This window comes from Perca fluviatilis, chromosome 20, assembly GCF_010015445.1.
Source record: "Perca fluviatilis chromosome 20, GENO_Pfluv_1.0, whole genome shotgun sequence".
NCBI classification, from domain to species: Eukaryota; Metazoa; Chordata; class Actinopteri; order Perciformes; family Percidae; genus Perca; species Perca fluviatilis.
The window spans coordinates 13,218,484-13,243,148 of record NC_053131.1 but is presented as its reverse complement, the minus strand read 5'-3'; the positions used below and the strand labels follow the sequence as shown (position 1 = coordinate 13,243,148).

General features: G+C 43.6%; 1 protein-coding gene across 5 annotated transcripts in view; it reads left to right on the top strand.

The window, feature by feature from the left end:
* The window catches only part of LOC120549703 (glutamate receptor ionotropic, NMDA 3B-like), a 127,355-nt gene that overhangs the window by 77,232 nt on the left and 25,458 nt on the right, over positions 1-24,665 (top strand). For all 5 annotated transcript variants that reach the window (XR_005637420.1, XM_039786793.1, XM_039786792.1 and 2 more), the window contains exons 2-5: positions 12,601-13,301; positions 20,148-20,644; positions 21,700-21,971; positions 22,645-22,881. Coding sequence is in view for 4 of the 5 variants with exons in the window: in XM_039786792.1 (XP_039642726.1) it covers positions 12,601-13,301; positions 20,148-20,644; positions 21,700-21,971; positions 22,645-22,881 (1,707 nt within the window). In the remaining variant the exon portion in view is untranslated. The remainder of the gene's footprint in view (positions 1-12,600; positions 13,302-20,147; positions 20,645-21,699; positions 21,972-22,644; positions 22,882-24,665) is intronic.

The window sequence follows — 24,665 nt, the reverse complement described above, 5'->3', positions numbered from 1 at the left end:
ACTATTATCCAAGGAAGGGGAAACGGGACAAAATATTTTCCTCCTGAGAGACATTTACTGCATTTTGAAATCTGAATTTGACAGCTGCACTGCTGTCCTTTTATGTTTTGTAGTTTAGTCTCTGATGAAAAACATAGTGTGAGGCGTGCATATTCATAATGTAGCAGCTTACGGGGAAAACAGCTGGCAGCCAAGGTCATTGGTTTTGAATCCCATAATATGTTGATGTGAATGAATGCGAGTGTTAGTGAATGCACACTTTCCTGACCCTCATAAATGTCCACTGAACTGTCTTTGAGCATGGCACTTAACTCCCTTCAAGGATAAAAGGATGTGCGGGTGTTGTGCACCTCTTTGAGTAGGACTGTGTGTAAATGTGTAAGTGTCAACCAGTACGTTGCTGTAAAAGAACATGCATGCTCAGCGAATCGTCCCAGGATAAACAAAGGTTTAAATATAGATATTACAATGGTAGCTGTTGTAAAGAAAATGTCAACATCTATCTTGAATTAGTGCTGCAGTAGCCACTGCAAGTAATCCTCTCTGGAAAGTTATTAATTAGAACAACATTAGCACTGTAGTTTATTGGCAGACTGAAACTATGACAGGCCCAGATGAACAGGATTTATGTGGGCATGTGCCTTACGTTTGCCTGTGTGTCTGGATAGGAAAGCCGATAAAGGACAGCCTATTCTTAAAGAGAAATTCTGGTTTAATACAACCTGGGTCGATCATAGAGGTTTTCAACATACTGCCAGGTTAGCCAAACAAAATAATCGGGTTAAACGGTTGGTTTGAGTATGAACTGTCTGATTATCGGACCACATATTGCTGTGTTCCCTAGTCTGGATCAATGGAAGTACATTTCCAGGATAAAGCCTGGCATCACACGCCAGATGTCAGGGTTTATCCTGTCAGGCTTCCAGTCTCTGTGTGTTACCATTCTGAAAATCCCTTCCCTTCGGGAAACGACAACACATTTCGAGTTAGCAAGCTGCACGATGAAAATGGCAAGTTTTGAAGAAAATTTGGATTGTGCAATAAGTCAGACTTGCTTGGTTCTTTTGGGGAATGATGGTAAAGATTTACAAAGATTTACAGGCTTTCCTCTCTAACTGGGATGTTTTGGGACCGATTGGTGGGGATTGCTGTGAACAAAGTACACACGGCGATACACCGGTAAGAGCAAATGAAGTTTAACCGTGTATCCAGTGAATTTAAATGGCTTACGTTACTTTATTGTGTGAAGAGTTAACTTCTTTTAATATTGAATGTGGCGTTTTGTTTTATCTGGGTGCAAATGTTTCACCAAAACAAGTTCCTTCCCAACACTATTTTGCAGAGCCACTGGTGCTGTGTCCGGAGCTTAGCGCCACCCAAGACCATTGTAATTGGTTTAAAGAAATGCAAACAGTGTTTTTTCCTCCTATCCTAGAATGTACCTGTGGTGTAGCCAGATGTTACTTCACAGCGCTGTTGAAATAGGTCTGGCAATGCGAGACTAATGTGTTTCCAGATTTCAGCCAATACTTTGGAGAGTGCAGTTGTATAACTGACAGAAATGATGGCCAAAAACTTCATACAAGTTTCATTTAATAAGAGTCAATTTTCCTTTAAGGTTCCTTCTCCGTGCAGCCATACTGCTTGAAAGTGTTTCTATCGGCATCTGTATCCATGTCCTTGTCCCCGCTTTTCTAATGCAGAAGTCATGTCCTTTTTAAAATTACTTTCTGAGCTATTTTCTCAGAAAACCAAAGTTGACGCCGAGAACAAATCAGAAATCTTAACGCGATTCCCCTGAGGGCGGGCGGGGTACGGGGGGCAGCGGATTGGGTTGGTACCGCAAGAGCACGCCACAAGGACGTTTTACTGCTGGATTTCATTACCTTACAAAATGCTATATATACATCTAGTACACAAAACAATTTGCCAAAAGGTATTCAGATGAATCATGTTTCTAATAGTCTAAAATGTGCCTCACATTGATGCCTGGGGTCATTTTCAGAGTAAGCATTCTTTTCTTTTTTTTCTCTCTCTCTAAATGGTTGATACTCCACTTTGAAATGAAGCTTTTAAATTCTACATATTCTGCTCATTTCCTCACCAGAAGTGGGCTGAGGCCAGACAACATGTTCATCTGTGCCCCAAATCAACTCACCCCAAATGGCCCCTCAATCGACTGGAACTCACAGTCACATTAGAGAGGCACTTCTGGCGTTGGTGCCGTTTGTCATACATATTACCCCAGATTCAGATTGGAGTCTAATAGTCTTTTTGTTCACTTCTTCTGTCTCTGTCGCACTTGCTCCCAAATTTCTTTCCTTCGTCTCTAATTAGCCCCTTTTATGCTCGCTCTTGCGCTTGAAATCGTTCACTCTCTTCTGTGCATATTCATCTCTTCAGTCTCTCTCTCTCTCTCTCTCTCTCTCTCTCTCTCTCTCTCTCTCTCCCTCTCCCCGTCTGCCTCTCCATCTCTCCGTCATCTCTCTCTTATAGAGATGGATGAAAGGGGATATCAGGGAGTCTGGGTGGAGAGCTCAGCTGATCAAGGCAGGTCATTTACTCACCGCAAGCCCATCCATCCTGGAACCGACACATACCCCCCTCTCACACCCACACATCCTTGCCCCAAAACACACTCCTCTCACAAACACACTGCCCCTAAATGACTTCCATCTCTCTAGGTGTGTTATAACACTCCTGGGAAGTCTGGTTTGAGATTAAGTATTCAACACGACCGGACTCTTTTCCATTAGGAAGTTGTTCGGTAACACATCCGAGCAGACACCCTCACCAAAACAAACACACACTCTAAAGAAATATCACACGTACACAGGCACGCAGCCAGTGCCCAAAGCTCTAGACACCTCATTACTGGCATGGCGTGCTTTCACCACTGGGGTGTTGTGAATAAATGTGTCCCCCTTGACGTTTTTTTTTCTGTTTGCAGCTATGCTCCCCGTGGGCTGACTTTTAATAACATCACGCCACTCTGCATCTGTACTTGGGGAACTGTTGGTATCATTCTCAAGGTAACTAAATAATGTTGCCGTCTCATTGGTCTAGCTGCCTGCAGGTCGAATTACAACCAAGCAAAGAGGCCATTTTCTACCCTGACAGCCTCTGAACCACCCGAAAACAGCTTATTTTACCCCCAACATGACGGCATGATTACTGCAAATGCTTGACGCCACCTCCAGCAGGTTAGCAAGTCAGCGAGAGAGGAAGATAAAACTGGGTGGCGTGGAAGGCAGAGAGAGAGGGATGATCTAGAAAATTGTGGTGATGGAAAACCAGCGGAAGGTGTTCGAGACGGAACAGGCCCACGTTGCCGCTCTATCGTGCAGTACCCGTTATTGACAGATGTGCGGCATAATCAGAATACGGCATGTTTTCGCTACTGTAGAGTGGATGGATGAGTCAGGGCAGAAAATGCGATTACAGTGGCAATCATAACTCAGATTAGCCTTCCGCTGTACCTCTCTCCAATGCTCAACACAGGAATCAATCACCATCACATTCAGTACGCCGCCTCATATCACACACACACAGGGCCACACCAAAAGGACAAATATTATTCTCTCCGGCAGAGAAAACAACATTGTCTATAGAGCAAGGACAACAATCGCTCTCTTTTAATAAATAACGGCAGCTATTATGATCATAAATAGTGAGAGGGCCAGAGGCTGTATGTAGGGGGGAGGATGATACATGAATCCACTCAGCATATTTCTGCTGTGGGCCTGTATCTGTGCAGCTGAGGGGATCAAAGGATCTCCTGACAAAAGAGGCGCCGATGCAGCGTGCTGAGATGACAGCCTTCACCAATGCTAGCAGTGCACTCAGCACTAACGCTGGCTGACTAGAGACCTGACTAACCAGTCCAGAACAGCACATTCAGTCCCCCCGCTGTTTTCTCTATCTGATTATTATTGATGACGCCAGGACATTCCCGGGGCCCATGGAGGCTCATTAAATCAGAAGTCAACTAATAATGACGGTGAACACTCTGCACTGGATCACTTCATTTAACCTACACTACAGAGTAACAGGGAAGCTTTTGCATGCTTTGATATGCACTTGCATTTTATTAATTCCCTCTGGATTGCCATTTGATTAAACTGTATGACTTCAAATTGTGTAGCAAAAACTTCTTCCTGGTAATGTACAAAGCCCAAAGCACTTGGCGTGTGTGTGTGTGTGTGTGTGTGTGTGTGTGTGTGTGTGTGTGTGTGTGTGTGTGTGTGTGTGCAGGAGTCATCTGGTTCTCTCTGTACTACTGTAGATTACAATGCTCCAGGCGGGGAAAATGCTGGTGTGCTCTGTGTCTTGATCATTCAAATTAATTAGAATCCACGCTGAGAACAATATTCCATCAAATGGTTTGTAAATCACAGGCATTCACATTTACACACTCGCGCACACACGCAGCACACAAATACTCTTGCAGACACTTTCACACTCATGGACAGACAAATACGTTGTATACGCGTACACAAATGCACAACCACACAAACGCATCCACTTTGATTACGGTTGGTTTGACGTCGATATACAAAATGAGCGAATCCCATTTTCTCTCAGCCTTTTCTCCCATCCGGAATGATCCCCATAAACTCAGAGCCTGGAGGAACAGACATGGCCCGTCAAATCTTTTATGGCTTTTCCCACAATCGCTCAGGACTACAATGGTGTTTTTACGATGTTACTGTATAACCCCCCCCACACACACACACACACCTTCCCGACCTGCCACAGAACCAGGGAAACTAACAAGGTCTTTATGTTTAATGGACTCAACACACTCATACTTCCAGCAGTCACCAAATTGTCACATCTACGAGCAGCCTAAGCGACGAACAACCACTTGACTCTAATCAAACCTAATAACTAGTGTGCTGTACATTTTTCGCCTGCTGTTTCATCGCGCTCCCCCATAGGCCAGAATCTCCCTCATGCTTTTTTTCCACTCGATCACTAAATGGGAGATGGTGGGCGCCACTGGATCGAGTCAAGGTATTTGCACATGTAATTTAGCAGTGACAATCAGAGAGACATGGCTCCATCTCCATCAATGGTTAACCGTGAAACAAGATTTAGCCCCTTTTTCAATCTGTGGCCAGTCCTGTGGTGGCGCCTAATAGTGTGTATCTTACTGCTTATCACCCTGTTTCTCTGAGCCAACAGGCTGTTATGCTTAGATAACCATAGTCATTTGCTGTGTTAAGTGGCTGATTGCTTCACAGTTGTGTTTAGCGTGCATGTGCGAGTGTGTGGCATACTTTTATGCATGTGTAAGCACGTCAGTGTAATTTTTTTTGACCCGGCTTGTGTGTTTATGGGAGTTTGGTGTGTGTGTGTGTGTGTGCCAGTGTGCATTTGCGCGTGTGCCTAAGCTGCACATGTGTCTAACAGCTGCAGCCTCTTTCCCCCACAAAGCTTAGCTCCAGTCCTAGGCAGCATGGCTGAGAAAGATTAAAGTCACCCATATTACACTTAGCGCCAGGAGACGTAAGGAAATTAAACAATGCTATTTGCATACAATTACACAACAGCATGGCAAACAGCTCGGTTAGCCACCGTCTGGTCAACTAAAGAGCGCTGCTCAGTGTTGCTTCATTAACTATGCAAACAACTTGGGCTGGCCTTATTCAATCACAGCTGTTTATTTGGACTGTGAGAGAGAGTCAGAAAAAATTACACAAATCCAACAGTTTCTTTATTCATAATGTATAAGCTAATGCAAGTGTGTGATGCTAGTTTCTCCTGTTTTCCTCCTTTGACAGAAGCCATTCCTGCACTGCAGGTAAATGAAATTGCTTGGATTGAGATTATTTCACACATGTATGTGAGCCCACATCTGCTCTGACATTTTAGTCTGACATTCAGGTTACGATAGGCTCAGTTTTCATCTCAGGTGTTTGAAATATGAGACTCGCACCCTGCTGAGAAAATATCTCTCTTCCTCGAGGCACACTACCATCACTGTCTCTCTTTGCTCCTCTCGGCTACACACACATTCAGATGCAAACCATCACCTTTTGCCTCCTTTCACAAATACGGATATTAAACCACATATCAATTTCTTTCCCATCTTTCATCTCAAACATATATTCACATTCACACACCGATCTCCCTCCGTCGGTCTCTCTTCCTATCACTCCGTCCATCCTCCCAACACACAGCCAACTCACCTGGTGAAATATTAATGTGTTCACTGAAGTGTTCTTGTTTGGAGTGCTGCCCTGACCATGAGCTTTGTTTCTGGACAGAACAGGAAGCTAAGCAGCCATACAGGGGCTCAGACAGAGGTCCACACTGTTGGATGCAACAGTGAGGACAACTCAAAGCATGCCTTCGCTGTCTACGACGACGCTTTGCTCGATGCAAACGATGTTAAGCCCGACCGAGGCTACAGTACAGTGAGCTTTCAAAATAAGTCGAGCTGCATGCGAGTTAAACCCATCCCCAGCCTGAAGCTGTGGAGGAAGGACAAGAGCTTTTTTTCAGAGCTTCATCTTACATCTTAGGCCTCTTAAGCTTCCCTTAACCACCAAAACCCTCCAACACACACAGACAATTATCAGATAGTATTGGTGTACACTGTATGCACTTTCAATTTACTGCCAAGTTTTACTGATGCTGCTGCTCTTTTATCATCACAGATTTTTTGCATACATAATTTTTTTGTTATTTAGTTCCCCTCGGAGAAGAAAGCCAGACGAAGTTTCATTATGCACTTGTATAATGAAAGTAAAGAGTCTATTTATCTACAAGTCCCACCTCTTTGTTTTATTTGCTCCAACTTTTACTTTCTAATAAGCTCTGAAACTGCAGGTGCTGTTGTTTCTTCTTTGCCCCCTCCTTTATAAAGGGAAATCTTTTTTTTTTCTTCTTACTTTTGGCATTGTGCGTTTGGTTGCACACCTTCCAAGTGTTGATGCTTCTCTTATGGAGGCCTAAATAAGGAATGAGCTTAGTAACTGGGAGCTGCTCCCTCCTGTTTTGATTCAACGCACTCCTGTCGGTTTGCTTACTCCACATTGCCCACAGATCCCTCTGGGTTTATGCATGAGTATTCACACCATGGCGTGTTTGTACTGTATTTCTGTGTACTTGCACCGGTGCGTGCTGCATGTGTCTGTCTGCTGTCTGTGTGTGTGGGTGTCGGAGCATTTATTTGCACACATGCAGTTTTTTATTTTTTTTGAAGACCTGAAAATCTTTGGGCAAGCGCATCAGACATTACTCCGGATTTGTTATGAAGAGGCAAAGGTTCAGTTCTGGGCTCCTAATTTGCACATGTGCAAGAAGGGGTATGGATTTTATATTTTATACCGGAATAATGCTGACATTCCTTTTAGCTGTGCTTATCTTGCATCCTGAGTCTGTATAAGCTTGTGCTTGTGGATGGCGCGCTTTTACCTGAGAAGAGAAAAAAGATAAGAGCATACAGACAAAAATACACACACACACACACACACACACACACACACACACACACACTGGAGGTCCTTACAGGTTGAAAATGAGTCGCTGCTTAGATCAAACATCCATTGCATTCCTAACTAAGCCTGAAAAGACCTGTGTACTTTAGATAAAAAGATCAACCTGGATCAGGATTGACCTGAGCAGTATAGCTGGACATGAGACAGCACCTTGTGTCCAGCTGGTCCCTGAACGCTGAAAAAAAGAATCCCCGCAAATCATAGACAGGCGTCTGTGTTTCCGAATAAACTGTCAGTAGTCTGCAAACTTTCCAGTTACAGACAGTACAGCCCCCTTTTATCTTGTCTAGACTGTGACATCATAAAAATATACCGCCTGCATTCCTCTAGAGAGCAAAACTCGACCCAGGTTCGACATTTTAAATTGAAAAGTCTGATAAGTGTAACAGCAAAGTTGGCCCCGACCTGAGGCAAAAGCACAGGATGTCAAAAACAAAGACAAGTTATCATCCAGTGTGCCTCAGTGGACTTGAAGAGCTGTCATTAGCAATCGCGCAAGTATGCAGACATATACGCATACATTATACACAAATACGTTAGTGTGTCACAGGGATAAACACTGATGCTGCCAGCTTATTTTAAGACAGGCGGGATTAGGCTGGAGTGATGACTGACAGGGATTTCATTGTTCTTATTAAACTGAAATACTCTAAGATGATACATGTAGGATTTTGTCATTGTTTGATTAAAGATGATTTCAGCCTGGTTTAAGAATGTGTGGCAAGCGGCTCTTTATTAGTTTTCATAAATGACATAAAGTGCGGCCATGTGTATGTGTGTAAAAGGAAAATGTAATGATTTAGGGAACGAAATAGAGGCTGGCTGGGGGTAGGCTTTTTGGGGCTAACCATAGGTTGGCACCAGCGGCTCAAGAAGTGGCCCACTGTAGTCAGCCCAAATTGCGTTCAGTCAATTACGTCTTAATCAAGGTTTTCTGTTCTATTATAGTCACTCTATTCACCAGCAATGTATGCTTTACTGCAAAAGTTAATCATTGTTTTACCAGAGCCTCCAGTGTTGGGGCCCCCTACTTCATCACCGACGTGGCCTCATTTAAATAAACGAGATGGCTACATTTTTCATTCAGTGCTGTTGTCTGTCTGAACACAGCTAGTATGCATCAATGGAAGTACATTTCCAGGAAAAATCCTGACATTCCGCTCTCTGTGTGTTGCCGTTCATAAAATCCCTTCGATATGGGAAACAACAAACTTGGAGCGAGCAAGTCACGTGTTTATAATGGCAACTTATGAAGACATTTTGGAACATGCAACAAGGCAGGCCTGCTTGGTTCTTTCAGGGACTGATTGTAAAGATTTACAAAGAATATGTTTACGGCATTTACTATCTAACTGGGACATTTTGGGACCGATTAGTAGGGATTGCTATGGACGACGTACATACGGCGATAGCAAATTACTTTTAACCATGTATCCAGCTAATTTAAATAAAGGTAGCTCACGTTACTGTATTGTGTCAGACTGATCTCAATAAGTGGCGTATGTATGACACACCAATTCGTATGCTGTTTTTGCGTGTTATCAAGACGCATAATCGCTTTTTAGCGTGTTTATCAACGCCGTTCGGCCGCCATTGACCTACATTACATGTGAATTTTCACTGTAGCGAGTAGTATGAAAGGATGTAAGTCCACGGATGGGTAAAACACATGACTTTCACCCAGGAGAGCTGGGATGGCGTCCCGCATATGACGTTTGTCAACCTTTTTTTTTGTTACTAAAGCCTTTCCCAATGTTCTTTTCCTAAACCCAAACTTTTTTTACACGCATGTGACATTGTTCTCGTGATAGTACAGCACATTCTCGCAGTAAGATGTGTGTATGTTTACATCCGCTGTATACAGCATAGACATGCACGTGGATAGCTCAAAATACGTACAGATAACACGCCATTTGGCTTTAGAAAAGTGGCGTGTATGTTTACGCAAAATCGTGCTGCCATGTTGATTGTGTGAACAGTTAACTTCATTTCATATTTTATGTGGTGTTTTATTTTTTTATTTTTTTTATTTTTGCAGGGTGCAAATGTTTCACCAAAACGAGTTCCTTTTCGAGACCATTCTGCAGAGCGACCGTCACTTCGTCCGGAGCTTTGTGCAACCAAAGACGATTTTGATTGATCTAAAGAAATGCAAACAACCCAGAGCGTTTTTTTAATTTTTTTTCTCCTATCCTGCAATGTATGTGTGTGTGGAGGAGCCAGACCTTACTCCACAGCGCTGTGGAGATAGGTCTGGCAATGCGAGACTAGAACACAGCCTGACAGATCTCAACAAAAGACAAGTAGGCAAAACCGGTGTAGGCTCTCTCTCAGTCCAACAGCAGCACAACAAAGTCAACTCTCCCTGCTGCTCACACTTAATATGAGCCTAATACTAAAGCTAAAACATGTTGAAACCACACCTAGGCTTGATGTATTCTGGGTATTTCCAATGCACAGAGCCATTTGGGTTTACTCCGTTTAAAACATTTTACTGAACTTTCATACTTGATGCTGTTTTGTATTCTTAATGTACATTACTTTGAACAAGACTTTTTTTTTATTCTTTTAGTACTGTACATCACATTTCTACCTATAAGCATTTAGCAGAAAATGTTCTTTTGGGAGTTATTGCTCTAATATATCATTGTAATTAATTGTGCCAAAACATTCAAATGCGGTCAAGTAGCGACTGCACTCATAATAGGCAATAACTCCAGTTATGTGCTTTTTTTTTTAAAGTTTCATCCACTTTGGTGCTTGTCACGTTCGACTGCCCACAGAATTTCTGAATAAGTCGTTCCTCCTCCAGTCAAAACAGCAGAGTGCTTTCCCATCTTATGGGCTGGAACTCATGCCTTTAAGAAAAGCTTCATATCACCTTATCTCTTTAGAATCGCATCACAGCTCCCACATCTGCCTCCTCCATTCACTCTAATTTGCTTTCTGTCCTAACAGCAAAAACTATAAATACAACTTCCATAATGCTCCGGGTAGCTCTTATTATTATTCTCCCCACTCTTGAAGTAATTCTATCGTTGTGCTCATTGCAAGTCGCTTTGGATAAGGGCCCAGGCTAAACGCCTCAAATGTAAATGAAATTGTAAAAGCATCTCTATGAAAGTGAACCAAGTTAGCAGTAACTGTCAGTGCAAGAGAAATAATAAAATAACAGTGGTACAAAACCGCTGACACAGCTGTGGGATGTACTGCACTTGATCATTATTACAATTAATTTGACAATGATATATTTTCTAAGATTCCGTCTGTGGTTTTCTAACAAGCTGTATTTATTCGGAGCATGATTTACAGTGTTTTTTTTCATCTGCTGTTTAGACTTGTCACAATGTCTCATTTCTGTGGCTTTTTTGCCATGTTTTAAGCATATTTTATTCAGCAACCTAACATAGCCATACATTAACATTTGGCCATATATAAATATTTAAAGGATAGATGGCATAGATGGATTTTACCTAGAGGAACTTAGAATAAAAGCAGATGTGGATTTACATGCTAATTCCTCCAGCTGCCTTGAGGCTCTGTTTTGATCTTCTATCGTCACATTTTGGGCTCTCGGGGTCCTTCGACAAAATATGCATGATGTTAGTTTCATTCCTGGCAGTTATATTCACACACCTGTAGCGGGCACCTCCTTCCTATCTCTATTCCTCTGTGCCACCCGCTGCCGTCTCACGACAAAAAACCCACCCACCCTCCACCGCTACCTTTCTGGCCCCCCCATTGACTTCAAACGAAGAGGCCTATTTTCACATGTCCCTTCACACACACTCCTAGCCTCTCTCAGGAGGATAAATACATACGCTGCATTAATTCATCCATGTCTTTGCAGACTTCAGAGACTCAAATGTTTTTTTCTTCTTACTCTCTTAAGGGACTCAAGGACTTTCAGCAGAGGGTCCCTCTGTTTACTTTGTACTCCCGGGTGGGATATTTCCATTTGAATGAACGTGTGTGGGTTGGGTTTAGATATTTCATCTTCAGACACACATGAGTGCAAGTGTGTATTCCAGAAGTTCCTCTACGCATACTGTATGTACCTGCATGGATTTTTTTGTATATGGACTGATTTAATTAAGTGTGTGTGTGTGTGTGTGTGTGTGTGTGTGTGTGTGTGTGTGTGTGTGTGTGTGTGTGTGTATTTTGTGCATACTTTTGGATGTGTATCTTTCTTTTATCTATATGTGTGTGTTAGGCATATAATTCAAATCCAGTGTGTTGTGCTTTGTAACCTGAAACCTATCTTGTGTGTGCATGCACGTGTGCATGTGTGTGTGCTCATCTGCATATGTTATAAAGATGCATGAAAATGCATAGGCATTTGTGCCAGAGGGTGTTTATGAGCATAGTGTGCAGTGCCTACCTATCATCTCAGTTCAAAGAGGGGGTGCAAATCTTAAGCCATGTTAAGCCTAACTTTGGACTCTCTATATTAAAGCCGTCTCCCGCCTCAACCTTGCCTGGAGCACTGATAGGATGACAAATGGATAGAAGCCCCAAAGGAAGGAGGGGGAAGGTCCATCTGTGAGCTGCATTCAAGGACAACAGTGTTATCCATTTTGGAACAGTATGAAACAAGCCAGTGTTTTCACTGGGGTTTGGGAATGCAGGCTTCTGGATGAACTGTGGATGCTACTGTTGTCTTGCCAAGCCAACTGTGATGTTGCCGATTAGATGCGAATCATTGACTCCTTGTTTGTATCGGCGCGGCTCTTCTCATTCAGAGTGCGAGATAATGAACAAATGTGACTGATTGTTTCTGATCAGCGTTGTGGTGAATTACTGCAGCAACAGGGATTGTTTTTGCAGTACTCAGGCGCTCATAAAAGCTGCGTTTAATGTGATTTTATGTTCTTCAGCCCGGAGGTGTTGGGGTTTGGCTGTATCTATTAATCTCTGTTTTGTTGCTTGTTTTCTCTTTTGCCTTTCTTCTCTCCCTTTTTTGTTCGCTCCTGTATCATTTTACCTCATGTTCCCCTGAACTGTCTCGCTTTTTTTTTTGTCTCTCTTTGGGCCCTCTTCTTTTTTTTTGTTCTTTCCACTTTCACATTCTCCTTCCTGTCCTCTCTGATAGAACCGATTCCACCTGCAGATGTCAGCCCGTGTGCCTCCATCAACCCTAGGCAGCCTGCTGCTGGCGGTCCTGCAGGGGAGAGAAGGGGACAGGGACAGAGGAAGCCGGGGGGAAAGCAGCTGGGGAGGAGCAGCTGTGATCTGCCCCGGGTGGGAGGAAGGGGGTGAAGGGTTGCTGTCTCACCTGCAGATGCACAGCGGTTCTAACTGGCATTTGTGGGATATCATCAACATGACCCTCATCTCCGGGGGCGCGGATAGAAGGGGGGAGACCAGGGAGGAGAAGAAAGAGGATCAGAGGGAAGAGGAGGCTTTGAAGATCCTCTCCACCCGTTTCCTGCGCTCCCCCTCTCCTATCTCCTCCGTTCTCCTCCTGGGATCTGACCCCGAGTGCCTCTCCTCCATCCTGCGGGCCGCTCAGCGCCTCGCTCCATTACTACCAGCACTGCAGTGGATCATGGGATATCCCTTGTCTCCAGATTCGCTCCACACTCTGGGAGGTCCCCTTGGACTGTTAGCCTACGGGGAGGTGGGCCGCAAGCCGATCAGCTTCTACATCCGGGATGCTTTGCAGTTGATCGGCCGCGCAGTCACTACGGCGACCATGGTGAGCCCGGACCTGGCGCTGATTCCAAACGTGGTTAATTGTTACGACAAACCAAACAAACAAGAGCTGCCCTCCTCAGGACAATATCTGGCCAGGTAAATGCGCACACACACACACACACACACACACACACACACACACACACACATATACACACACACACACACACACACACACACTATATTTACACATTAATTATACAGGTCGAATTACAAAGAAACGTATGTTCTTGTTTACCTCCAGTGATATCTAGCTATGTAGATAATTTTGGTTTAAAGTGTGTCAAATTTCATTTTTGCTTCCAAAAAAAAAAAAAAAAGCATCCTTGGTGTTTGGTTTATTTGTGTACTCATTTGGTCAAAGCTATATTTTGCATAATGAAGTCAAGTTAAATTGTATATATTTTCCTTACGTGACAGTAAGTTAGTTAGTGTTCCCAATTTCTGCTTGGTCTAATTTGTGATGTAAGCACTCCTTATGTTACAACATGACTTCCATGCACGTTATATCCATATCATGATTCTACAGGGTAACGTACCGAGTGCTGAGGTTACAGGTCTTCCCGCTTGCTGTCTTTTGTGAGTTTTGACAGTGTGGTCACTTGGCATCATCTCATCTAGACATCTAGACCTGTGACAGAGAGACAGCTAACGTTAGCTAGACCCCTCTCACTTGTAAAATATAGTTTGTTCAGGATCTCGATGCCTGATGACTCAGCCGGTGTTGTGAGCCGTGACAGCTTGAGATATCTACCCACTGCAATATTGAAAATGTACATAAACCAAAAATCCAGAGACATCCATTTCCAGTACAGTTCCTGTTAGCCCTGGATGACCCACATCACTTATTGTCAGCCCTTTATGGCACTTTTCCATTACATGGTACCTGCTCGACTCGCCTCGACTCTACTCTCCTTTTTTGGTTTTCCATTACGAAAAAAAGTACCTGGTACCTGCTAACGGGTACTTTTTTTAGTACCACCTCAGTCGAGGTTCCAAGCGAGCTGAGGCGAGCCGAAAAGGTGACGTGAAAACCTGCAGGCTGCTGACTGGTCGGAAAGAATAGTCACTGATCACTGCATTGCTAGCGAGAGACGGCATTTTTAAATAGTTTAGCCAGCGGTGTTTTTTTTGCTGCCGGAGGCTCCACGCAGAGCTTTCTCCGTAGCATACAAGTGGCCTGATGTTTATACTTGTGCGCTTGTGTGTGTGTGTGTGTGTGTGTGTGTGTGTGTGTGTGTGTGTGTGTGTGTGTGTGTGGGGAGCTGGTGAGCGAGGGAGAAGTGAGAGAGTGACGGCGATTATCTCCACAGCGAGTAGCGACTCTAGAGTCATATATATGTGAGAGAAACAAAGTGTCTCCCCTGTTCTTTCTGACCACGGTGGGAAATCTGGAGCAGTAAACGTTAACTATCTCTTTGATATCATGTTGTTTACGGAGACGGAGAACCAGGAAATGAGTCGGGGGGGAAAAGCCATTAAAGCAACGCTACTAAGCCACGCCCACGGCAGTCGCTATGACGACCAGCCACGCTGAGGCGGTACTAAAATCTGCAACGGAAAACGGACGCACAGCGCGTCGAGGCGAGTAGAGTCGAGGCGAGTCGAGCAGGTACCATGTAATGGAAAAGCGCCATTAGTGTGGATTTTTTTCTTTGATAAAACAGTTTTTAAATGCCTTTGTGTAATTTAGATGAACCAATGCTTAAAGAAGAATTCACACAGATCAATGTTCATTTGATGGCACTTTTTCTAAAGGCCAGTGGCACGGTCAGTTCCAGAGCAGTACCCTGCAGCTGGTACAGATTTGTTCAAGAACATTTCAGCAGAGGGGTCGATGGAGAAACTTATTCCTTCCAAAAATTACATATATTGCTTTAGGCGACATACAGTAGAATTAGTAGTGGTCTTGTCAGGATTGGACCACAATTACTCTCCTTAACCCCTGCAGCCAAAAGGCCAACTGGTTTTTCTTACATGCCTCATGGGCATTAAAAAATGCTTAGCTGAGGTTCCAAAAGTCTAGTGTAAATGTAAAACTAGGGCTGCACGATATGAGGAAAATATGTAGTTGCGATTGTTTTGACTGATATTGCGATATGATTCACGATATTGGAGGGAATGATCATTTTTGTATCATTATTCTCATTTTAATTGAAAAATATGAAAATTAAACTGATTATAGTGGGATTTTTGCGAGGATCTGTACCAAACAAAGATTTTTTTTCTTTAGTCTGTAGGATACGATTTGTAGGCTGGGAAATCCCTGCAGCAGCACTTTACTTCATTCAGAATGCTTCGACATATATTTCGCCCCCCCCCTGCGATTTGGATATTGCACCAGTCCATATTGCGATTTTGATACAATTAATTGTGCAGCCCTAATTTAAATCACCAAAGGATACATGTAAAACACTGCCAAACCGCAATGAAATTGCTCCTAAATGTCTGTAAGCTCGTTAGCTTTCTGACTGACACTTGGCATTTTTTGTGAGGAGGAGTTGTTGGCTCCACTGGTGGTACTGTACGCTCCGGTTGTTGCCCTTGTCTGTCCTCTGCACCACGGGGGTGGCTCCTTCTGAATAGCGCTGTCATACTCGGGGTGGGGAGGAGGTCTTTATGGCATACAGATTCACAGACTGACACCACAGAGGTTTATCTGTTCCTCTTTGCCGTTGCTGCTGCTTCAATCCTTGCAGCTTTTTAAAAGGGCCTCTGGCAGCTTTTTACAGGGTTCTGTCAAGGTGCTGTCTGTGATACTATATTATACACACATGCAGTAAAAGAGCGTATTGAAATACATATTAAACTATAGATGTTTTCACTCAAAGCAGAAGAACTAAATCCTCATATTTGTGCAGAGCAGAAGAAAAAAAAAACGTATACTCACATACATTACAACCCCTCTTATGTGGCTGATACTGAGTGATGCACTGAATCCCCATGCCATAAACTCACTCCAAACACAAGTTAAGTGTATTTGCATTGCAGGTTGACATGGATATTTTATAACGGCGCAATGGATAAAACAGCATGTATCCAACGACTGTGGTCACGTGGTGCTGGTGAGAGGAGGATTTGTGGTTTGAGCTTGGCCCACAGCAAATATTGAACACACACGATGCCTGCCAGCTGAGAGTGATCATCAACACCACCCACATAATCACAAGCTGGATTCTCACAGCATTCTCTCCTTCTGCACTTAAGTTGAGCACTGGGATGCCAGAGCAATTTGGCATGGAGGGCCAGAGGCTAAAACAAGTGAAGTGGGAGTTGTTGGCTTCAAAGCAATTTTATTGGACATTCATTATTAGAATTAAAACAAGTTGATTAGGTTTAATGTGATTAAATTGCTCACTTTTTGCCATGCTAGCAGCAAATTTATGGATAGCAATGTCGTCAGTCCACCACCTTGGTCCAGACTGAAATATTTCAGCAACTATTAGATGGATTGATTTTGTATAGACATCCATCATCCCTAGAAGATGAAGCCTACTTTTTGGTAATTATTAGATATATGTCAGAGGTTGAACACCCTTGGAGCAACTAGGGATTAAGTGTCTCGCTCAGGGACACATTGGTTGATGTACCGCAGTGGGAATCGAACCCAGATCTCTCACACCAAAGGCAAGTGTCACATCCACTGTGCCATCACCACCCACCAGTAATCCAATGACTTTTTCCTCGAGTGCTAACATGAGGTTGACATTTGCAGTTTTTAAGTGAAATGTCTCAACAACTATTGGCTGGATTGCCATGAACTTTGGTATTCATGTACCACACTGGATAAAATGTAATGGTGTCAATGATCCCTTCACTTTCCATGTAGCACCATCATCAGGTCAAAATTTGAATTTGCCCAAAACCAAATACCTGCAAACGAAAGGAAAACTTTGCCGATATTCTACTCCAGCGCAGGCAGTACATCCAGATGAACGGCGCCCAGTCTTCTCCCATGCCGCCAGCGCCTGGACCTCCCCGCTCACCTGCCAGCAAAAGTCAGATGATGCAAAAATGCGTTAATCTGCATGTACCGTACTGACACAGAGCCAGTTTAAAATCGGCAAAGATTCCCTTTAATTATATTTTTATCAACACTCAATTGCTCTTCATCTTTAGGGGTAATTAGCGCATCTTAGCAAGCTCACACGCTAAACTATAGTCATGGTGCTAAACATCAGTATATTAAAATTGTTCTTGTGATTGCATATTAAAGTGCTGATGTTACACCACTGTGCGTAACTACAGCCTTACCGAGCTGTGAGTGTTGCTGTACAATAAGGGAAACAACAAGTAATGCTTTTGAATTGACTCAAACTTCATCAGGACACCAGGGAAAGTCCCAATCTTTCTGTGGAGGGCCAATTAGGACGTGGTCTAGACTATCAGAATAAACTCTTTATAATACAGTCCTCCACAATATAGTGTCAGTGACCTTTGTTTCTGGCCTGTGAGACTGATAAAACAGGTTGTGCAGTCCAGTTAGACTCCATGCCCTCCAGCGTACTCCCTGATTCTTATCCCTGCACTGCAACAGCCAGACATGCCATTGCTCCTGAGAGCCCTAAGAAAGCTTGAAGGAAGTAAGAGACTTCCACATGGAAAAGGCAATTAACAGCTCAATGCCCAAGGGACAGCGAGGAAGGCAGGGAGGGAGAGAGGATGTCTGGAGATATAAGAAAGAGAGGAAGGTGTGAGGGAGGACAAGAGCAAAAGCTGCACAATGTTACTGTTTCTGATTCGAAGCACTGGACCGGTGAAGATAAGGCCGCAGTAAAAATATGCGAAACTAGCCACTTTTGATGTTCTTCTTCCGAATGTCCAGAATCAAAAAAATCCCTGGGTGATTATTTCCAAAAATACATTGAACAGAAAGAAGAAAGTAGTCAAAGACAAACAGATAGATCATAGATGAAAGACAGGGGAAGTAGGAAACAGCTCAAGGAAAATAGTAAATAAAATCAAAGAAAAGGAAGAAGCTTGTGTAGGAAAGGATGTGAGGGAGGAGAAAAAAAGGAGAGAAGGGAGGGAAATAGATGGAGGGTTGTTGTTATCAGAGTGAGATCTGCCACTCAGTGCCATCTCACTCGACACAGCTGCCACACAGATTCCATCTCTCCTGAAGAGATTAAAACCATTGAAACAAGCAAGATCCGTATCATCCCAGACAGACAAAGTAAACTTTCCGCCAAAGTAAAGGAGATGGAGTGATAAGTGAGTGAGACACATGCCTGGGACTCCCTTATACAGTCATCATTCACCGGCCACTGTGCTGACATTTATTTGGGGCCAGGTGTTAGTGAGGGGAAACCATCCCTCTCTGACACCACTTGGCTGACTTATCAACCTGCTTTGACATCCACAGTCTTTCTTTAAATGCAGCCTCTGGCCCCATGCAACACAACAGAACCCATCTCTAAAAGGAAGGCGGCGGCGACACTGCTCAAAAGTGTGCCGTACTTTTCACACCCCTCCTCTAATCTCTGTATTACATCACAAATCCTATCTCACACTCTTATCTCTGGGCACGAATCCAGAAATGTCACAAACTGCGGGAAAGAAATGGGCTTTGCACTTCTCTGCTCACATAAGAGATGTAAAGTGAAGCCTATGGTTAATTTTTTTGTGGCCAGCCGCAGCCATTACAGTATAGTATATGAGTCTGGAGTGGGTCGGCTTGATGAATCTGCTGTCTATGGGATATGATGATTCAGCCGCGCTATTACCATGAGTGATTTCAGCTCAAGGCATGGCTAGCACTTCGGCTTTATGGTCACAGAGACAGAGGGAGCTGCTGATGAGGAAACATAAGTTAACATGGAATGAGATGGGAATGACTTTCAAATCAAAGGCATTTTTAATCAGCTCCTCAGAATTATTGTGCGTGGAACGGGTTTATGAATTAATATTGTGCGGTTGAGGTAAATCGCAATGTTAAAAAAAAGGCGTAATGAACAGAAGCGCAAGCAGAATACATAAAATAGTACATACATTCACATGTTGAAACATTCTCTGTGTATTGCAAACATGCTTTAGTCCAGCCTGGCCTTGAAAGCGAGTTTATTGACCCTCATGATCAATTTAGTCTTTTCATTTTCCTTTGCAAATCCCATATTTAATGGAGAAAGTTCTCCAGCTCATCAATTCAACATATAACTGAGATGAGAGAGGGAGACAAAGAAAAGAGAGAATTAAACAAAGTGCAAAAAGGGAAAAGCTATGTTTCTGCTCTGAGAAAGTGCCACGGCTTTACCAACCTTTTCCATTAACAGGAAGGAAAACCTGCCATTTCCAGCCTTGACCCAGACATAATCAGCAGTCCCTGCACGGCTCAACACCCATTTCCGAATGCAGTGATCCCTGCATACTTTAACATTTCAACAACCACCCCTACCATATGCAATGACCTTCTGACAATCCCCCACTAATCAAGACATGATCAAACAGTTCTTGAATGGTTCCACATTGATACATCCCCGGAAGATGTCCACATGATCAAAAGCTAAAAACGTGAGCTAACAATCCCTGCATGGTTCAAGAGGCCAGGGCAGATTTATGTAGAAACGGGGATTGCTCTTCCTAATTTATTCCGCCGTGGGGCCGGCAGGCGAATGAGACGAATGGCAATGACTGTCTGTATGGACTGGCAGATAGGAGGAGATCCTCACTGCCCTACATTAACTTTTAATTATGACTTTCTGGGAGATGCAATTACCCATCTGAGAATCGACTTGCTAAAGCTTCACAACCAGACCATACCCGTCTGGACCATCGTTTGTAACTTTCCTTGCTTTTTCTCCTGTTTTTTTTTAAAATTAATTTTACATCTGGCTAGTTAAGTGTTGTGTATTACTCCGGGCTATATTTCTAAATGGCAATAACCCAGCGTGGATCTTTGTTGTCTCTCACTTATTTTCTGTTTGTCTCTCTGTGTCCCTTAAGGTTCCTCTCCAACACTTCCTTCACCGGGGCCACAGGCCTGATCCAGGTGGATGCTGGCCTCTCTCGGGTCCTCACCTCCCAGCTGTTCCACGTGTGGAGCCTGAAGAGGGGTGCTCTTGGCCAGCCGGCCTGGGTGACTGTAGGCCAGTGGACCCGAGGCAGGCTGGAGCTAGAAGGGGGGATCCTGGGACTGGTGGGAGGGTTCGGGAGCAGCCAGGGACAAGGTCTTGGAGCCGGGGTGAGGGGAGGGGACGGCCAGGGGGACAGTAACGCTGGAGGACGCTGGAGGCCGGGAGAATCCGTTGAGGGACACCGCCTACGGGTGGTAACACTTGTGGAACACCCGTTTGTCTTCACACGGGAGGTGGATGAGGATGGATTGTGTCCAGCTGGTCAGCTCTGTCTGGATCCCAGAACCAACCGGTCCGACTTAATCCAGAGCCTCTTCAACCAGCTGCACAACCCAAACACTTCAGTTGCCGACTGGGAGGGGAACGGTGAGTTATGTTTAGCCATTTGTCTTTCGAATACTGTAGTGGTATAAGCACTGGTATGCAGAAGAACTCCTGTAATACCTGTCATAATAAACATTTTAACTTGTGGAAAAAGGAATCAATCCTTATTTATGAGAACTTGAAGCTTCTCTTTTGTAAACTGTTAGATCTCTTGGCATAGCTCTCCTACTGTCACTGGCCACTTCTCTACTGCTCTTCCTCCATTGGATTGGAGTGGATTTTTAGAAGTAAAATCAATAAGGGATCATGGTTGGTCAGTCCAGTTCAAAAAATATATCAGATGCAATGTCAAGGGCTCAGCTCGACAGCGCAGTTTCACGAATGAAGAGGATGAAAGGCATTCAGTCAATAAGAGATCAAGACTGCCGTGTCAAAGAAATACCAGGTGCTATATATCTGGCTCGAACTATTGGCAACATATACAGGCAGCCTGTACAGTACTAAACTATGAGGAATTCTAATTTTGTGAATTCACCCGTGATACAAATATCAATTAGACATCTTTGTCATCTCCAATCTGCCGATACAAGCCAAAGAAACAGCAAAAAAAACACTCACGTTTCATCACTTTTTTTTGTAATGTCCAATGTGATAGGTTAAAGGACTACAATCCAGTTGTTTTTGAAAAAACAACTGCATTGTGGTCCAGTCTCCATTGTGGATCAATCAACGGATTTGCAGATGGCAAATGAAAGATGGCTTATCGAATGTATTGAGGATGCTGGTGCTTGGGCACACCTGAATTCTGATTGACTGAGTTTGCCAGGAAAATCAAAATGGCAGTGTAAAAATAGTTATTATTTCCTGTCCATCTTGCCAACTCTTCTTTTTTTTCCTATACATAGCTCAAGGGTTGTAAGTTTTTTTTCTATCCCAGGTTTAGTGTGACTAAATGTATTCCCAGCCTGTGTGCTGTGAGGGTCCATCAACATTTTTCATTATCCATTGTCAACAGTCAAATTCCCAGAAGTGCTGCCCCTGCTTACAAAGCATCCGGAAAATAAAATTCAAATTATCGCCACTTCTTTTTTTGTCAGAACTACCGGAGGACCTGAGGAAGTGCTGCTACGGGTACTGCATCGACTTGTTAGAGAAACTGGCCGAGGACATGGGTTTCACCTTTGACCTTTACATTGTGGGAGACGGGAAGTACGGAGCGTTGAGCGGGGCAGGGCGCTGGACGGGGCTGGTCGGGGACCTGCGGAGCGGAACCGCTGACATGGCTGTCACCTCTTTCTCCATCAACTCTGCCAGGAGCAGGGTCATCGATTTCACCTCGCCCTTCTACTCCACCAGCCTGGGCATTCTGGTAAAACTGCTCGAAGTCACCATCAGATTTGAGTTTGTATTTTAATGATTGTAGAAGACATGGGGCATGTCATGAAATATTTACTGCATTGTGAGTCAGCGGCAGTGTTGCAGTTTTCAGTGCTACTTTGATTTGTCAATCTCTCTCTATCTCTGGCTGACACTATTTCTGTTGACGATATGGTCTGCAGCTACTTAATGTCCCTAATGTCCCACTCACCCGGTCTTCTGGTGAGGAACACGGGATCATTAGTTGTGAATAATTAGTTTGCTGAGTTTTCAGTGGACAATTACGAAAGTTCAAAATGAAAGGCAGTTTAAAAGTGTATAATGACTGAGTCTGAGAGGCATTAGCAGAGTCCTTAAACATGCTGCAGTGAATCTTTGATTTGTTAACATGTCCCTCTGTGGCTGACATACTGCAATGCATAATATGATCTGACAATACAGTTCCATTTGAAAAAGTGTATTTATTTTGTGCTATTCCTCATTCTGTAAGGTCAATAAATCAAAAGTAATTATGCCTAGGATTGTTTGAGAGAAATTTACTGACGAGCTCTTACAAAATGGAGGTTGAATTAAAATCACAATCTAGCACAAAGTACCAAAAATGTCATTCTTGCAGAGAATCAAACCTATTTTATTTGCACATTTCTTTCTTTTTGACCTACCAGGTTCGTAGCCGGGACACTGCAGCCCCCATTGGAGCCTTCATGTGGCCTCTCCACTGGTCCATGTGGGTGGGTATTTTTGTCACGCTGCATCTCACCGCGCTCTTCCTCACCTTGTACGAGTGGAACAGCCCCTTCGGCATGACACCCCATGGCAGGAACAGGCTGCGTGTATTCTCCTACTCCTCCGCCCTCAATCTCTGCTACGCCATACTGTTTGGACGTACTGTCGCCACCAAGGTAAACTAGCTCTCCTCTGTGTGATAAATAGGCATTATGCAGGGTGGGGCAGGGAATAGAAAGTGCAGAGAAAAGGGGGAGGGGATGTGCATTATCATTAAGAGTACACAAACAGTGAGGGCAAGTCGAAAGAGGAAGTTAGAGGGGAAAGATGATAGAAATGGCTATGGAAGGGGAAAAGATTGATAGGGGAGAGGTTACGAATGTAGGCAGTGATGAAGTAGAAAAGGTACAGGGAGTGTAATGCACATACAGGGAGGGGGAGGAGAAAGGGTAAGTGGGCCAACAGAGATTGAAGGAGTTATGGCGAGGATGATGGTACTGGATGAAGTTGGAAAAAGCAGAAGCGTGTAGAGGTTAACTCGCCAAAGTAGTCAGACACAAAGTTGAAAACAAGAAGGCAGGGGTAGAGGGCCAGTGGAAAGTGCACACTGGGAATTGGGCTTCAAAAAGAAGGTAGTAAGGAGGTTGACAGAAAGATGGTGAGACAGGGTTAAAAGGGCAAGTGGAAAAGCATAATCAAGCAAAGAAAAAAGCATCATAATGATGGTGACATTGAGGTGGGCAGAGGGTGATGTAAAGGGGAGAGAGCAAGTTGGGGCGGGGTTGGAGAGCCAGGCAGTTGGAACGAGACAGAAATGAGTAGTGTTTCGGAAAATGGAAGTCAAATCCTCAGACTTAGGCAAATCTGTCCATTGAAAAAAAAATATGTAGCAGTCTTTTTAATAAAAGATTAAATTGTTTTGGTATAAATATGTAAAAAGATTAAATTTACCTTTTGCAGTAACAGCATTTTTCAGAAACCTGTCAGATTTGACTGATGGTGTCACACACCCAACCACAATGCAAATGAAAAACTGTTCTCTGCATTCTTTGTTTTTTAAACGGCAACATACTGTGCCAAAATCCATCATTATGATAACTTATGCTTGCTCTTCACATTTTCACGCAGCACATTCTGATAAATATCTGAAACATAATTTGCTTAAATTATTCCTGTAACTCCTCTTAGTAAGTATGCACGCCATTGTCACATTGTCCCTAAAGGAAGCAGTACAATGACTTCGGTGGGATAGAGGCCAAGTGATTAGACAGACCTTCCCATAATTGAAAGGTCACAGGTTTGATCCTGGCAACTGGCAATTTGTCAATTAACAGGTTGTGTCTATTAGCAGCTGTGAGACTTGTTGAAATGCACTTAAGCAACACTCTGAACCTTTGTGTGCTGGGTCGGAGCCAAACAGTCATGTTTGTTTAGGCTATGGGGGGAACAGTGGGCAAGGAAATCGATTGCTAAACTGCCAATTATAGCTTGTTTTTTTGGAGTCACCTTTATTGTAGTGTTCAGGTTTAATACGATGTAGAACATTTTTAAAGTCCTCAAAACAAATAAATCAAATGGAAAAAACACTTTTTTGTTATTTCCAAAGCCAAAAACACAAGCAAAAGTGCAAGAGATGGAGTGTTTCTCTAAAAAATGCTGCAATTGTTCGCGTCTCCAGCTACTAGCTTAGCCTATTACTACTTGTAGGCCTGTAGGCCAGCATTTTTTCCAAGGCCAAGGAGCACATGGCTAACTAACTACATTAGTTTGTTGGATTACAAAGAAAATCTGTTCAAGACTTGCAGTTTCACTGTATTTGCCCTCTGTGTGGAAGCTGGTCCTGGATACTAGCAGAGGGTAATGTAGCTCTGCCCTGCTCTGTTTGGTTTAACACTTCAGCAACCTCGACCATTGTTACCCAAAATTGTTACGTTTGCCAAACACAATAGTTAGTCCTAGT